This window comes from Crinia signifera, chromosome 19 (genome assembly GCF_055691185.1).
Source record: "Crinia signifera chromosome 19, ASM5569118v1, whole genome shotgun sequence".
Taxonomy (NCBI): domain Eukaryota; kingdom Metazoa; phylum Chordata; class Amphibia; order Anura; family Myobatrachidae; genus Crinia; species Crinia signifera.
The window spans coordinates 127,155,821-127,173,063 of record NC_139226.1 but is presented as its reverse complement, the minus strand read 5'-3'; the positions used below and the strand labels follow the sequence as shown (position 1 = coordinate 127,173,063).

At 44.4% G+C, this 17,243-nt stretch overlaps 2 protein-coding genes across 3 annotated transcripts in view; one reads left to right on the top strand and one right to left on the bottom strand.

The window, feature by feature from the left end:
• LOC146042986 (putative glutamate receptor) overlaps positions 1–8,031 on the top strand; it is a 62,561-nt gene extending 54,530 nt beyond the window's left edge. Inside the window, exons 11-12 of the mRNA XM_083163321.1 lie at positions 1,356–1,603; positions 6,515–8,031. Coding sequence (XP_083019447.1) covers positions 1,356–1,603; positions 6,515–6,604 — 338 coding nt within the window. The 3' untranslated portion in view covers positions 6,605–8,031. The remainder of the gene's footprint in view (positions 1–1,355; positions 1,604–6,514) is intronic.
• A 677-nt stretch (positions 8,032–8,708) lies between these two features.
• Positions 8,709–17,243, bottom strand: part of PANK4 (pantothenate kinase 4 (inactive)) — a 65,952-nt gene continuing 57,417 nt past the window's right edge. Inside the window, exons 18-19 of one of the 2 annotated variants that reach the window (XM_083163320.1) lie at positions 12,150–12,218; positions 8,709–10,365 (exon numbers count right to left, since the gene is read on the bottom strand). In XM_083163320.1, coding sequence (XP_083019446.1) covers positions 10,152–10,365; positions 12,150–12,218 — 283 coding nt within the window. In that variant the 3' untranslated portion in view covers positions 8,709–10,151. Of the gene's footprint in view, positions 10,366–12,149; positions 12,219–17,243 lie in introns of those variants that run through there. The other variant, XR_014464082.1, reaches the window with a different exon arrangement.

Here is a 17,243-nt window from a genome sequence, read left to right as displayed (position 1 = left end):
TTTTTATAGAGATGTGCAGGCTCTGATTTACTCTGATTTCAAAGCAGGATCTTATTGGCTATCAACTGTCAACAACTGTCATGTGATTTGGGATAGCCAATAAGATCCTGCTTTGAAATCAGAGTAAATCAGAACCTGCACATCTCTAATTTTTTAATGAGTACAATTGCTGTTTCCACCTCACTGAAAAGAACCAGCGAGGTGGAAATGGCGAGTGAAGGGGGGTGATTTGAATACGGATGGCAAGCTATGGGCACTGCTCGCCATCATAGCTCCCCATCAGGGCATTGATTGAATACACCTCTAGACTGCATGCAGAGCAGCGTTTAACGATGATGACGTACTGTATACAAGTACAACTGCGATTTTTTTAAGTGCTGTCTTTAATAATGAAAGGACTCCAGGTTTATGGCCACATTTTGCTGTTAGTACATCCCACCCATGAAGAGAAATGATCTAAACAGTAAGTCTCAATCATTGAAGTCATGTTGCAAATAGAATTTGGTTTTGTTGTTATATAAGGATTAATTTGATCTTGCAAAGTGCCATTCAAGATAGTAAAGACATGTCCACAGCAGAAACTGTTATGACATCATGCATCTAATTTTGCGCTCATTTACTGTAGATGCAGCCATTTTTATGTGATACACATGGATAGGGATGTAATCATGGTGGTACCTGCAGCGGTTCAAAAGTTTTCTGATCGGAGAAGATGGGCATATTGGGCATAACTTGGCGCATGTACCAAAGGGAATGGCAGAAATACAGGTGCAGGGTGGGAAAAAAATGTTGCTTTTGGGTATTCAATCCCCGCGGCTATTTATGACTGGGGAAATAGCGGCGGTCACCTATTCAATGCTGTCGTTCCTGATAGCATTGAAGCGGCAGCTTGTCAGAAGGACCTGACTTTAAAAGCCCATTTTGCCGATAAATGCCTGTGGATTGTCGAAATCAGGGCGGGATCTCGACAATCCACGGCTATTTTCCCAGACACGCCCCCTATTCACCGATCAGCAGGCGGGACATTGAGTGCTGTTGCCCTCCCTTTTTTTTTAGGTTAGGCAGGAGCCCTAGGAATATATTTATTATTATTCATCATTTTAAACCTAAATATATATATATATATTTTGGTTCAGGGACTGGAACATACATTTACTGACAGACGGTAATTTCTATTGATTTTTAAATATCAGTAAAATGCGTTCTTTAGCTCGTGAAATGCAACATTATTTTTCACATTAAATTCTCTTGTAAATGGTTGCGGTTACTTAGAAAAGCGCTGCTACTAATTCACCCGGCAGTGCCAGAATATATTACTTAGGAAGAACATGTTAATGCTTTTAAATTTCATTTAGATTCGGAACTCATTAAGCCCCTGACATTCGCCATTCTGGAGCAATTTGAATTGGGAAATCTGGAGTATTTACGCCGGAAGTGGTGGGATAAAACATGTCCAACTGAAGATCCGGCCGGCTGGGTTCCTGTGCAAGCTACAACACTGGGCGGAATCTTCCTCATTCTGGGCATTGGTCTCGCTCTGGGATTGATGGTTTCATTCATTGAATTGGTGTGTAAGACAAAGATCACTGCTCAGCAACAGAAGGTATGTCTTCTATATTCTATAGGGGTATCTATATAATAAGTTGAAGAGTGTGTGTGCGTGTCTGTTGCATTGCGGGCACACCGTGGCACTCAGAGCAGCCAGATTCGTCAACAGGCTACCTCTGGACCTGGTGGTGTGCACCTCGAAGCCGTTTTTGGGAAGTTTCAATTAGAAAAGTAAAAAATACCAAGGTTTAATTTGCCTTAATTGATGATCTGGAGAAAAGAAACCGATGACAAAGGAACAACACCACACCTGATTTCATTGCGGTCATTTAGTATGAATGCAAACACATTCTAACATTATGGTGGAGGCTTTCAACAATTGGGAATATATGTAGGGGAAATACATAGACCACACATCACACACACACACGTACGCACGCACACACACACTTCACACACAGTACACCATATACGCACACACAGCACACTACACACATATACGTAGCACACCTCACACACTTACACTTATTCCTGGACTTCCCCTTAATTTATGATGTTGAATCACCTTTCTTATACATTACCCTGTTTAAAACAGGTGATGGTAATCATATATTAAGAAGAAAGTCCAGAAACAGAGCATTGTGTCACTCCTGGAGAGGGTCATGTTGGGAGGTATGCGGGTCCAAGCCAGGTTGGATCCGGGATTGGCACCGTCTACCTGCAGTGTAGACAGATGTGGCGCTTGAAGATGACATCATCTCTAAGCACTGGAACTGCGATCACCCCTGCCGGGACTGCCAATCATCGCGCTGGGTGCAAAACCAGCACCAAGGTAAGCTGCAGGGCTGCCCCTAGCCCACGTCCATGAGGTGAATGGATGCCGCACACAGGCATCCATTCATTGGCATAATGTGAATTTTTGTTCAATCCGTGTGGCATAAAGAGAATTTGGGCTTATTCCAGGTGGCATGATGTGAATTTGGGCTCAATCCAGGAGGCATGATGTGAATTTTTCCTCAATTCATGTTGCATAATGTGAATTTTGGCTCAATCCGGGTGGTATAATGTGAATTTTGGCTCGTTCCATGTGAATTTTTTTGCTTATTCTGTGTCGCATAAGGGGAATTTTGGCTCTTTCCACGTGGCATGTTTAAGGGGAAAGTGTAAGGGGGTCTATTACTGTTATGCATAATGTGTATAAGGGGCATTTGGCATGGTACACTGCACTCAAGGACATGCCCCCTTTTGAGTGGCAGCACCCTCTTTTTCTGGAGTGTGCACATAACTTCAGCCTTCAATTTCTTATTCCCCAACTCCAAAATTTCCACCACAACCTCTGTATACACACACACACACACACACACATATCTCTTATATATTTGGCTACATGTGTCAATCATCTGTGTCTATAACGCTGGGCGGGGTCACACATGAAACTCGACCCCCCACCCAGCCTTATACACACACACCACACATAATACACACACACACATGTAGCCTAATATATAACAGATAATACACACATATTGGCTTCTGCCTGCCTGCACTACACCCCCCGCAATACCACACACCTATAATACTCAGACACATGTAGCTCAGCCAGCGTCGATGGGGGCGGGAGTGCAGTGAATAAATTAAGTCTGCGCAGCTGCAGATCTGTGGTGCTGACATAGCAGCCTCTGGCAGCCAGGGGGAGCAGCACTGCCTCTGCCTCCTCTCAGGCTTACCTCGAGTCGCAGACAGAGTCACATGGTCACAGCCTGAGAGGAGAGAAGCATGATGCAGCTGCAGATCTGTGGTGCTGACATAGCAGCCTCTGGAAGCCAGGGGGAGCAGCTCTGCCTCTGCCTCCTCTCAGGCTGACCTCGAGTCACAGACAGAGTCACATGGTCACAGCCTGAGAGGAGAGAAGCATGATGGAGCTGTGACTCTGCAGAGCTGCCTCCTCCTATATTTATAGTACAGCGCTGGGCTGGCTGTAGCTCCTCTCAGGCATTTCCAATCTGCCGCTGGCCGGGTGATGCAGGACTGCCCTGGGAGTGTCAGACGCCACAGGTATGTCACATGTGGGAGGGGGATGCCAGCAAGTCTGGGGAAGGAGGGGGAGAGGAGGAGGTTGTCTATAATAAGTTAGGGAAACGGGGGGGGGGGTCACAAGGCAGCAGCAACCCGCTCACACACACACACCCCTGCACACCCCCCCCCCTGGCCTGACACCCCCCCCCCCCCCCCCCCCCCCCGGCCTGCACACAGCAGCAAGGTCACCAGGCAGACACACACAGGTGTACTCATTACTCACTGACACACTTCCCAGGTCACCGCGCAACACACAGGTGTACTCATTACTCACTGACACACTTCCCAGGTCACCGCGCAGACACACAGGTGTACTCATTACTCAATAACATACACACAGGTGTACTCATTACTCAATAACATACTTTCCAGGTCACAGCACAGACACACAGGTGTACTCATTACTCACTGACACACTTCCCAGGTCACAGCGCAGACACACAGGTGTACTCATTACTCACTAACATACTTCCCAGGTCACCACGCATATAAATATATAAATAGCCAGCACCACCCCACTGAAATATCCAATCCAACACACCCCTTCCTGGTACCACCATCACCACCCCCACCCCCAAACTAATAACATACACACTCTTTGCACCACTATACCACCAACAGCTGCACTCTACACCAAGCCAAAGTATCATACACCACCCCACCAAAATCCCTAACCCAACACACCCCTTCCCGCCGACACCATCCGCCCCACCTAAAATTAAACATTCATCCACAAATAACAAACATAATTCACATTAAAATATATTTATAACTTTAATGGGGCGTAGCCCCTTACGACGGTGTGAAGAGCGCCCGTAGGCATATGCATATACATACATATATATATATATATATATATATATATATACATAGCGCACCTCACACACTTTTTTTTTTTAATGAAGTCTTTATTTATAAATCACATAAAACACTTATACAAACACATACAATACTTTCAGACACCTCACACACTTACACATTGGACAGATACACACCACACAACACCACACACCCACATACACTACAACACACACACAAAAATGCATCATAGGTGCTAAATCTCAGGAGTGGATGTGGAATCCATCAACACACACAAGCTGTCAGTCAAAAGTTCTGCATTTCCAACAACACCACCACACCTGATTTCATTGCTGGCATTGAGTATCAATGCAAACACATTCTAACATTATGGTGGAGGTTTTCACAAATTACAATCTAGGGCCTCTGGCACAGCATAAGATGACATCTCACAGCAATTCTGGAAATTAAAAATAAAACCAAGGTTTTCCCGGGCAAAGCCGGGCGGGTCAGCAAGTATGAAATACAATCAACCTTGTTACATTGTTGGAAATAATGCAGAATTTCTTTAGAATCATCACCACTGATAAGTCTGATTAAGGATATGAGAGAGCGTTGGTAAAACAGGTCATTCCAAATTCCCTATACTGCAACGCACCTTCTCAGACCGGGCACAACAATTGCTATTTTAAGTCACTCTTCGGTGGATGTATTGAAAACACCAGGTCTACATTGTGCCCAGCCGAGTGTAACCTTGTGCCGCAGTCCAGATGGAATGCCACCTCAGGTGGACATAATGGCATGAGGGCAGCTCTACCCAATCCCAGTCCCGTTGTACTTTGGGTTGGAGAGCCCTTCTGGCATGGTACTGCTCTGGTGACTGTAGCACTTGAGGCTCTGCCCGGTATCTGGTCATTACCTTGCCACTCATAGTGGGGAATATTGGACCTGATTCACCTGGTATCCAAGCCATGTTGCACTGCAGGAGATGCAGACACAACATGTGCCAAGAGTATTAGATTTGGGTGGGACATGTTTAAACTGAAATCTAAATTGCAGGGAAAAAAAAAAACAGACAGTATTTACCCTGCACAGAAAAAAATATAATCCAACCAAATCTATATCTCTTTGCACCTTACATAAGCCCCACCTGCAGTGCACATGGTTATGCCCAGGAGTGCTTTTTTGCTTTTCTAAAAGCTGAATCAGGCCCAAGTGTGGCATGACCGGTATCTCAGGTTGCACCCGATACTAATGGTCATGCACTTGCACATAACAGTTGGATCGATGACAATTGAATTGCCCCAATCGGAGCCCACAACACAATTGAATTCCAGCCCAACGTGGAATTCAATATGGTCAGCTATATTTGTTGACATCCTGGTCATGTTGACATTTTAAATGGCAACATAATATACCACACTCCTATTACTTAAGGTCCATACACGCTGGGCGACTATGCCCAGTGTGTATGGACAGCGATGATCACTATCATCGCTGCGGGCAAAGCCACTCAGTGCATACACACTGAGCGGCTTTCCCTCTGCCCGGTGCCGACGGAGGGGGTGGTGGTAGGATGGCATTGCATAGCGGAGCGCTATGCAATGCCATCCTGAAAGCCGCTCATCGCCAGGCCATACACACTGGGCGGCTTTGAGCTGAAAGCCGCTCAAACCTCCTGTTTTGAGCGACTTTCAGCTCAAAGTCGCCCAGTGTATATGGGCCTTAACCGTTACAAGGTATGTGTGCAGCCCTGAACAATTGCTTGCGTAGCTGTATGTCACATGAGACGCTACAAAACATTAAAATTATGATGGTAAGATGTTTTTAAGCTATTCCAGTGGTTCCCAAACTTTTCTAAATCACGGCACCCTTGAGTATCAGAATTTTTTTATGGCGCCCCTCGGCTAAAAGTTTCTTATTCTGAAATTTTGAATCGGTACTGGACCATTAATCCAAGTCACCACTGAAAGTGTCACGAGGCACCCCGGGGGAGCCACGGCACACCGTTTGGGAACCACCGAGCTATTCTTTTATGACCAGGATTAATTTGTTGGAAGATATGTGGTACTAATCCCAATTTCTCCTTCAGAAGCCCTGCTGCTCCGCCTTCTCAGAAGAGATCGGTCAACGGTTTGGAAGAAGAGAAGCTCAAGAATGTTTGGAAAAGGTGCAGCCATAGGGCCGCATTGCGGTGTAACGACAGAAGATGGAGATAAATGTATCTGTAAATGTGCAGTCAGTTACCGCCTTTCTATACTAGTGTAGTCATGATTCTAGTGCTCGGAAAGTATTTTTGTTTTCATTGAGAAACAAAATATATAGTGGTGTTTGTTTTATTATTTTAAAGCTAGTATTGAAATGTTAGCCTGATTTATAAGCTGATGGTTTTATTAAACAGAGATGACATATTCCATTACACACAGATATAACGAACCATGGTTGGTAGAAGAGGGATCAAGGTAATTAAATTTTACAACCTGCAGAGAATCATATCTCAAATAAACGATTTGGAATAGGAATACGACACAAAGTAAAGTTAAACAAGACCAGTAAATACAACCATTTTATACACCAGAACGACATTGGAACCAAACTCACACTCTCAACGGGTCGTGTGACAGATCGTTTGCACATCATGTGTAATGTTACGATGCGCAGTCCGGCTGGTCATGAGGTTGGCTCTCAAGTCAGACATACTGCACATCTGATATCTATCTATCTATATAGAATCTGCTAATCAACCTATATAAAACTAAACAAATAATAAAGAAAACTTCAGTTTTATATTTTCCTTCCATGGAAACCATGTTCAGTTACAGTCTACTGACTAAAAACAAAATGATAAGCCCCATACACATGGGGCGATTCAGGCCCGAACCGCTGGGACATGGTCGCTGAGCAACCATATCCCCATGCGTGTAGAGTAGGCATGTCCAAACTATGGCCCTCCAGCTGTTGTGAAACTACAATTCCCATCATGCCTTGCCACAGTATTGCTTTTAGTGACTGCTGAAACTATAGCAAGGTATGTTGGGATGTGTAGTTTCATAACATCTGGAGGGCCACCGTTTGGACATGCCTGGTGTAGAGAGACTATCGCCAGGAGCACGCTCCTGCAACTGATGGCTTACCCCAGCAGAGTGCCTCTTTTTCACCAGCAGCCATCACTGGTTACTGATGAAAACGGGACACTGAGCAATTTGGATGCCGAGCAATATATCGCTCATCACACCAACCGCTCCGTGTGTACGGAGCTTTAGACTTACCAGGTGCCAGGGTGTCCAACTCTCCAAAAGGGCCAAGTATTTCCCAGTAATCCCACGAATACAATAACAATACAATTCATCAAAGAAAGAAAAAGGAAAAAAAAATAAAATAAAAAAGACACCGATCGGTAATAAGACATCAGAAGGCATAGACAAGTGTTACATATCTGACAATATAGTAGTGCGCTTCAGGTTAGGGCTCGGAGTGTACACAACAGGATGGTATACATATATGAATATACTTAACACTTTGGAGAATGACATGGAAGATTATAGTCAAAATGTTCTATGTTTGGATATCTATGTAAAACTTAAACATTAAACTGATAACTAAACGAAACACTGTGTACAGATTCTGATGGATATTCGTCTGTCCTTCAACGTACTATATTCCCAAGGATCTATAACTAATTAGGGAACTAGCATCAAATGTGTTTATGAATGAGGTGTCAAATCACTTATGACGCTGGGTCATTATTTGACATGTTCACCAAGTGATATAGTACAATCTTTACAATTACATTGTTGAAGTATTGCTGGGAACAAAACAGGACGCCGTGGCCTCCATTATCCCAATTTCGACCGATTGTATGTAAATTGGGCACGGTTTCAATCCGTTGCGCGTCCTCGCTGGTCGTTTGGGAGATCCTGCTGCAGTCAGGATTTGCAAAAGATCCCTTCTGCTGGGTACAGATTGTGAGCCGATCGTGTGCCCTAACAGATCAGATCGAGTGACCATCGTACAATCATCTCACGATCATGATCGGTCTGGTGTGCACCTAGCATTAGAAACAGGCACAGCAGTGATGAAAAGCCTGTCATTTAAAATGCAGTGATCAGCATTACAATTGCCTGGACTACTGTAGATATGGGTGTACCTATAATTAACTACAAACAGACCCTCAGGGTACAAAACAGTAACATAGCAGAAAAGTCACACAACAGAAATGTAGCAGTTTATTCATTTATTTTTTACACAAAAGTGTGGGTTTGGTTATGTGGCTGTGTTTGGGGGGGGGGGAAACATTTACGTATTAGTTATGACTTTCCATGAATTGCATAAGTAACATTTTCAAGACCAAACAATGTATTACCCAAAACACAGCACAAAAACATAAAATTAGCTTATTTTGGAATAAACTACCTGCAGCAGGCCAATTCAGAGTTGCACACAAGTGATTACACATCTGGGGGAAACATCTCTGCATGTCTCCAACTTGGTACAGCCCATAATTAAGTCTACATACTCATTTCCACCCAGATCCGCCACTCTAGCTATAAGCGGAAATTGGCTGTTATGGGGCCTACACACAGGGAGATGCGCTGATCGGTGTTAGATCGCTCAGTACAGCGATGTGTGTGCTGAGCGATCTGTCAGGGTCAGTGACACCGGCAATTACTATCATTTATTCAGCATGCTGGATATTAAATCGCCGGGTGATAGCGACACGCGGGGCCAATGTAGGGGCATTTTCTAAAAGTGATCTAGTTAGATCACATTCCGTGTGTAGGCCCCATTAGTCTCATACAGATGTAGCGTCTCTCAGCCAGCGCTGGGAATAGTCAGATTCCCAATGCTGGCGGAGAGGTGCTCCATCTGACGGGACGTGTGAGCGTCTACCACGCGCATCCCCTTCACTCAGCGGCTGGGAACGAAAACCCTGCCCGTCTCCGCTTCAGGGAGACGGGCAGGGTTAGTGCGGGGAGCTACGGGGGAGGCGGTGGCGGGCTCCTCCCTTCTGGAGGATGGCAGAGATTGGCGATAGAATCGCCAGGAGCAGCTCTAATGAAATCTGCTCCATCTGTACAACATAGATGCGGGCACTCTACCCTGGAGACTGCACAAGGCCGAAATACGCATACTCCACCCATGAAATGGACCTGTGTGCAACTCACATCAGCCGCACTGACCAGAATACTGAATCGCACCTTTAATATATATCCAGGGCAGCAACATATATTGTGGTCTGGACCAATACTGATGGAAACCCAAAGAGACATGAATGGCTTCTAGTGATTTAATGGAAAACTTAATCGATATAATGGCTGCCGCTGGTGTATAAAGCTGACCAATGCTCTGCAAAACGAAGGGGTAGATGTGGATGTATCAAGCAGTGAAAAGTGTTGAGTATTTGTACCATGGAGGCTGCAATATTACAAAGCGAACCCGCCCTCCAGCACTGCAGCAGGGGCTTACCAGTCCGGTACAGCCACAGAGGTACTACCTGAACTAGTCTCACGGAAGTGCTATAAAAATAAAATCAAAATGTGTCATATACTGTATAATTTAGATTTATTTATATATTTATACAGACGCATATCGGCCTCTTGATCTCAGCACAAAAAGCACAATATAAATACAGCAATTGTCCCTCCCATCCCCATAATAAAAATACATTCTTTACAATTGATGAATAAAACTAGTGGTGAGGAATAGGATGAGGCGGACCACGACCGCCCTCATTTTGGCGGCATCTCGTATTTGAAAACCACACTAAAGATTTTGCCACCCAGTCTCTCTGCCAGCCAGGAGTTCTTGATGACTGCCAGCTTCAGACTTTCACACTGGAGCACTGCATAGTAGTTGGTGTGGATGGCACGGCCCATGCCCTCTATGATCACCAGGTCCGTTCTTCTCTCCTTTACAAGCATGGCAAGGCTTTTGTCTAAGCGACTGTAGATATAAATGTATTAAAAGGTCAGTAGGACTTGTTACAAACTCATTAAAACAAGGAATTTATGTATAATTATATGGTCAACTATCTGGTCTGAAATTTATATTGAGACTTTGAGATAAACTATGGAAGCTTTGGTGTAAAAGCATCAGGAAGATGCAAATGCGCAATGTTTTACCCCAGAGGAGCAGCTTCGGGGATGTGGAGTGGAAATGTTGGAATGTGTAAGAACTTTGCTTCTGGTTATGGCCATATATATGTTTCTGACGGTTTTCTCCAATAACAAGTGATCGGACATGAAGTTGCTGGTTACATGTTATGGACCAGCTTGGTCTGGTTAACATGAAGCCCCAGGGATCTCAGATGGCAAGTGGTAATGAGAGAATGGGACGGTAATATTTATAAGGTAGGTCATCAGTTTTCCAATGCCTGGCCAAAAGGGACTGATCTCAGAACATTCCCAGTAGGGATAATTATTCATATACTGTGGCACACCGTTCCTCCAGCATCCAGTAGGTAAAATAGATCCATTTTATAAGAAGGGTAAGCACACATCGCCATCTATAAAAAGGGAGTTTATATGCATTTTCGGTACTTATAGGTTAGTTGGGCGCCCACTATAGTTAGTATGCTCATACCTCCACTATCCATGTCTGCATGGAGTTGATTTTATATAGTGTGGCGAGTGCAGTGAGCCACCGAGCCCGAATCGTGGCGAGCCCCGCCAGGGGATGCGTAAAACTAAGCAAGTAATATCTTAGTGGGCACCCAACTAACATATAAGTACCGCATTTTCTATAGAGGTGTCTGGCTACAGATCTCCTCCCAGCCATCTTCATTGAAAGCTTCCCTAAAATCTGGCTCCCAGACAGAATCGGGAGTAGAATATCCGTATTTGGAAGAGGCACTCTGCGTCTCAGAAATTAGCATCTAGGTGAATTAAGAATCCAACGTCTGGAAAGAAGGAAGAGGAGCAGCAGATTGTCAGAGAATGATGATGACTGGTTGTTTATTTTATCATGGGACATTTGTACACATTCCTTAAAAGGAGAAGATATATGTATAGAAAAAAAAAAGTCTTCACCGTCATCGCAATGAGTGAAGGGATATGGTTTACGATGGGAGACTAAGGTTGTTGCGCATGAAACGGTTTTCAAGGTCCTCTTCTTTTTTTTTTTTGTCTCCGCTCCTTAAACTGGGAGCTCAGTAGCATATTTCGCATATTCATTGCCGCCTGACAGTGGCAGAGTTCATCAGTTTTAGACTCCACATTTTTTATTTAAAAAAAAAAAATGGTTTGGGAGAGGAAACCATCAGCGGAAGCTTTATCTAATGGGAGAACCTTGCTGCACTGCAGGTGCGGCAGATGTAATGTGCAGAGAATTGGATTTGGGTGGGGTGTGTTCAAACTGAAATCTAAAACTGCAGTGTAAAATAAAAATAAAGCATCCAGTATTTACCATGCACAGAAACAAGATGTCCCACCTAATCCACCTAATTCAACTGTCTGCAAATGTAGTGCCTGGTCTTATCTGCCATCTGATAATTATTCGCCATCAATGAAAGAGTGGTTTTCCCCATCATAGGTGGAATGGCACCATGGCTCTAACCCCAATGTGCCACTCATATGTCTGGTACAGTGTATAGAGCCATCCCCTCCCCCTCCATCAATAGAGAGCAAATTATCGGCCATCCCTAGATTGAGGTTAGCAACAGGCGCGACCATCCGGCATGCAATCAAAACAATATTCTATAGAAAAAAACACAATTAATCTAAACTCACCTAAGATCTAAGCAAGGAGAACTTGAGCCAGTTTGTACTAGTATTAGCCTATTATCCTGCAATGCAGACCTAAAAATACAAAAAGGGGGGGAAATAAATATTTTTAAAACCAAATGAAACTTGTTTGAAAAAAGACACCAGGGGCCGAATGTAATAGGGTGTCAAAATCAGAAAGGGAGAGATTTTGGGAGTGTTTTTAAATTTTTCTTAAAGCGGCAATCATTACACTAAAAAAAAAAAAAAAAAAACAGGTTAAATTTGCCATGTAAATGATTGCCGCTTTAAAAAAATAATAATAATTATTGGGGGAACACTCTCCCCAAATCACTCACTTTATGATTCTCACACCCCATTACATTTGGCCCCAGTAGTTTACAGATCAATGTACTTACAAAAAAAAAGAAATTAGTCAGTAAATTTACAGAACTACTGTATTGTTTTGCTTAATACAATTTCCATTATAAGTTTTGGGGTTAAATTCTTGTGGCTTGCAAGATATTTATCCCCGTGTCTAATTAGTTACAGAAGGGAACATGTAAAAAGACCCAATCAAACTAAAAGCAACAGAAGGCACATGTTGATTTCAACTACTAGAATAACAAATCTCTGACTTTTGTATTGGGAATTGCTGGCAACAGGCGAAACCCAGATACAATTTATTAAGAACAAGACAAAACAAAACTTTTAAGAGCCAAAAAAACAACAACATAAGATGATCTAATGAGAGGAGGAATTTATAAAATGGCATGTGACATTCCTTATACTCGCAATGCAGAAGAAAAACAACCTCTAGAAACCAGTTTAACCCAAAACACTTGTGATTGCTACTAGATTTACTGGTCAATTAAAAAGATCACTGAACCCTTATAATAAGAAACTTTCAGCTTTTACCGCAAGACGGCATCAAGGCTTGCAACAACTGTAACTGCCGCCGCTATTCCCGACGGGGGAAATAGCGGCGGCTACCTATTCAATTCTGTCTTTACCGACAGCATTGAAGAGGGATCACGGCAGAATGAGCCCGAGTTCAGAAGCGGTCGGTCCCGTTTTGCCGATAACAGCCGTGGATTGTCTCTAACAGTTTTCACGGCCACGCCCCCTTTGTGCCGATTGGCAGACGGGACATTGAATCCCGCCTGCCGATCTGCTGTCGATCAAAATGCAAATGGTCCAGGATCACGGCTGTTGGGAGGGAATCGACAGCAGTGATCCTGGATTGAATACCCCCTATAGTAGGTTTAGGAGTCCTGATGTGTTACTTGTGTGGATTCCAACCTGGTGCAAGTGCTCGGCCGATATCGTGCTTATACTGAATCTCATCTGTTCTTTCCCACTGTCCTGTAAAGTCTGAGGGATGCCCACATTTTGGTGGACCATGGCAAAGTATGGCATCTTTCATCATCTACCCATTTCCTAGTATAATACCATGATGGAGACTTAGACAACACAATTATCAATGAATCACAGCATCACGCTGATTGGGCAGTGCTTAGAGGGGTAGCGACAAAAGATGGCAGGTAAGATCTTATAGGCTACTCCCCAGAGGCCTTGCAAATGGGGTGTGATAGTGTCATTGCCATTATTATAGGAGAGTGAGGCAATTCTTACTGATCCTGTGATGCAAAGAGTTAGCAATTACATAGAAAATCAGTAACCTGGTATACAAGCAATGTATATGCTCTATTGTCTGTAAAGCTGGGTGCACACCTCCTGATATATTGTAAGACCTTTATACTGACAGATGCTCAATTAAGTCAGTGGTTCCTAAACATTTTTGAATCACGGCACCCTAGACTATCAGAATTTTTGTCACGGTGCCCTGAAGCCAAAAGTATGTATGGATAAATTCTATTGTAAATATAAAATTAAAAAAGTTGTGCTTCTATGGGCAGTATTTAATGAGAATACTGGCGATGTGCAGTGAATCCTGTTTAGGATTCGCTGCACATTCGCCACTTCCCGCCGCGTTCCGGAGCCTCGCCGGCTCCAGTATTCAATGAGTCAGGGGCTCGCTGCCCCTGACCTGCGAATTTGAGCTCCTGCAGCGACGCCGCAGGGAGCCTGAGGACGGTGGCAGGCAGGGAGATGGAAGTCTCCCTGCCTGCCCCAGAACGTTTGTGGGGGGGGGGAGGTGGGCTCCCCGGTTGCCAGGCAGCACAGGCTGCCCCCCGGGGGTGCCAGCAGGGGACCGGGAATTTAACTACACCCGATCATGCATATGTAATGATCGGGTGAAGTGAATATATGAATATCTAATGAGCGGCTCGGCTCCCGGCCCCCTGCTGGCTGGTCTGTGTAAAAAAAAAAATATATATATATATATATTTTTTTTTTAATTAAATATATATTCATGTGCTTACAGCACATGAATAAAAATAGCATGCCCCTCCTCAGAATAAAATTCCTGATTTTTTTACACCAAATGTAAAAAAACAAAAAACACTTTATTTTAAAAGTTCACATTCCACTTCACCATAAAAAGATAGCGATTGCTACTCGCTGAATCATGGCGAAAAAAACCTTGAAATGTATTCGCCATCTGCTCATTGAATAGGGCGATTCACCGTTTTAGTCAAAAATTCGCCTTACAGCACAAAATCGCCATAAAAACATGGCGAAATCAGCCTCATTGAATACCACCCTATGTCTTTATTAGAGGTGAGGGACAGGATTTGCTTCTATATGTCCACAAAATTTATTATTGGCACCCACTAGCTCTGGCTTTGTCGGTTACATTGACCATAAATAATTTGAATTGGTCCTGAACCACCAACCCAGGGCACCCCTGCAAGTACCCAAAGGCATCCCAGGGTGCCACGGCAAAAACAGTTTGGGAACCACTGAATTAAGTGATATCACAGAGATGCTTGCAATGGAGGGGTAATCTGGAGTAAAGAAAAGCACACTTGGTTCCCCCGAGCAACACTGGGGTAGATGTATTAACAGGTCAATAACATTTAGGAAATATCGAGTCCCACTTCTCCTGCCATAACGTGGATAAGCAGGAACCCGTATCTCCTAAATGTATGATGAGTCCCATTGCAAATAAAGAGAGCCGCTATGTCCTGCGTCCATGGCTCTCCCTATCGGCGCCACAGTCAAGGCGGCACACTCGCATTTTTTTTTTTTTTTAAACACATTATCCCTCCCATTAACCCCTTGAGTGGTGGGTTTTGCTGGGGCAGGACAAACTTACTAGGGCAGGTTTGTCCTGCCCCAGCAAAAGCCACCACAGATAGTAGGAAGCTGCCCCCCTCACCACCGCTCCGGCGTTAGTATGCCGGAGTTCCCCTGCTGCCGTTTCCCCCTGCAGCCTGTCAGTCATCACACAGGCTCGGCAGGACTCGGGTGCCTAAACTCTCCCGAGTCCCCCCCGAGCTGCGCCGACCATCCCCGAGCCAGCCGCCTACATCACTGATGCAAACAGTGAATGGAGGCTGGTGGCAGTGGAGGGGGTGTGGTGGTGACGGGGGGGGACCCCTAAAAGGTAGTGCGCCAGTGGTGTGCACCTAATGCAAAGTGGTATGCCCAGAAAATTTCTGGGACAGCCCGCAAGGGGTTAACTAGCGTTAAGTACAGCATATGCACTTAACGCTAGTTCATACATTTGCCCCACTGTGCGATAATCAGTAACCAGATTTAAATCTACAGGCACAACGGTGCCCCTGGATTGGTGAGGCTGGACGGCTCTGAGGTAGCACACTAACACAAACACTTTTCGTTTGCCAATAATTTCACTAACACTATTCCTTTAATATTTTAATTCCACTCATCACTTTTGTAACACTTTCTGTACATAGCTCTGGCTTCTTAACACGAGCACATATTAAAACACTGATTTTTGGGGTGCCAAACTCTGAACCCAGATATAGCAACAGGGACCCCCAATACTCAGAAAAGCCTTGACAATTGGCTTGGGACTTCCCATATATTTTCAAAATTTATGTAACCAAGATCTCTGAATTACATTATCATGTAGAATCTCGTTACTGATATCACTGTGTTGCTGGGGGAACCACATGTGCTTTTCTCCATTGAAAGTCCATCTGCAGGTGTGTACCCGATATGTCTGTAACGGACATCGCTCACAGACCTATTGTGTCCACCCTGCAGCTCAGCCAATGGCCGATATATCCTCAGATGCTGCAGAGACCGCCACTGACCGACATCTCAACTGAACGGGCACATTTAAATGGCTGCCCAGTTGTGACGTCGGTTATGACACTTTGGGCGGACGATTGTTTAAACCTTGCGCACTTACCGTCTGATAGGTCAGTGAATTGGCCAGGTTAGGGATCCAGCTGCAGTGTTATAGAGCAACAACCACAGGAACTGGTGTAACATTTTGGCCAGTATTCAATGCTCCCGATTCAAATTTTTTGGGAGCGAATCTGGCTGTTTTCACTCCTTGCAGTGAATCTTTTTTACTGAAAATGTGATTCACGCTATTTAATGTTCACCGAAAGTGAACAGTGAATGGCGGCCAGTTCTCCGTTTCATGCTCGCTGCAATTCGCTGGTGTGTTTCAATGGGGTTTTCAATGGAATTCGCTGAGAGTGTATTCAATGCTAGGATGGCGAATTGCTTTCTCCCTGATTTTTGCCATGATTCACCGTTTTGCATTCGACATCTTTTTGAGGTGAACTGGAAAGTGATCTTTTAAAATAAAGGTTTTTTATTTTTTTTTGGTGTAAAAAAATTTAAATTTTTTTTTCTGTGAAGGGGCATGCTATTTTTATTCATGTGCTTGAAGCACATTAATATATCTTTACTTTTTTTTTTTTTTTTTTAACATTCGCCAGCAGGGGGCCGGGAGCCGCTCATTAGATATTCATATATTCACTGCACACTGGTCCCAGCTTCTTATGAGCGGGACCAGTGGAGCGGCTCCCTACCACTGTTCCCTTGCCAGCTATCTGGGGGCTCTCCCTGTGTCCATGCCAGCCCTACTTCACCCCCACAGTGTCCGGCGCAGGCAGGAGGGAGGCTTCAATCTCCCTGCCTGCCGCCATCCCCAGGCTCCCTGCGGCATTCGCCGGGGAGGAGGGGGGGGGGTGTTAAAATTCGCCACCAGGGGTAGCGAGCCCCTGAGGC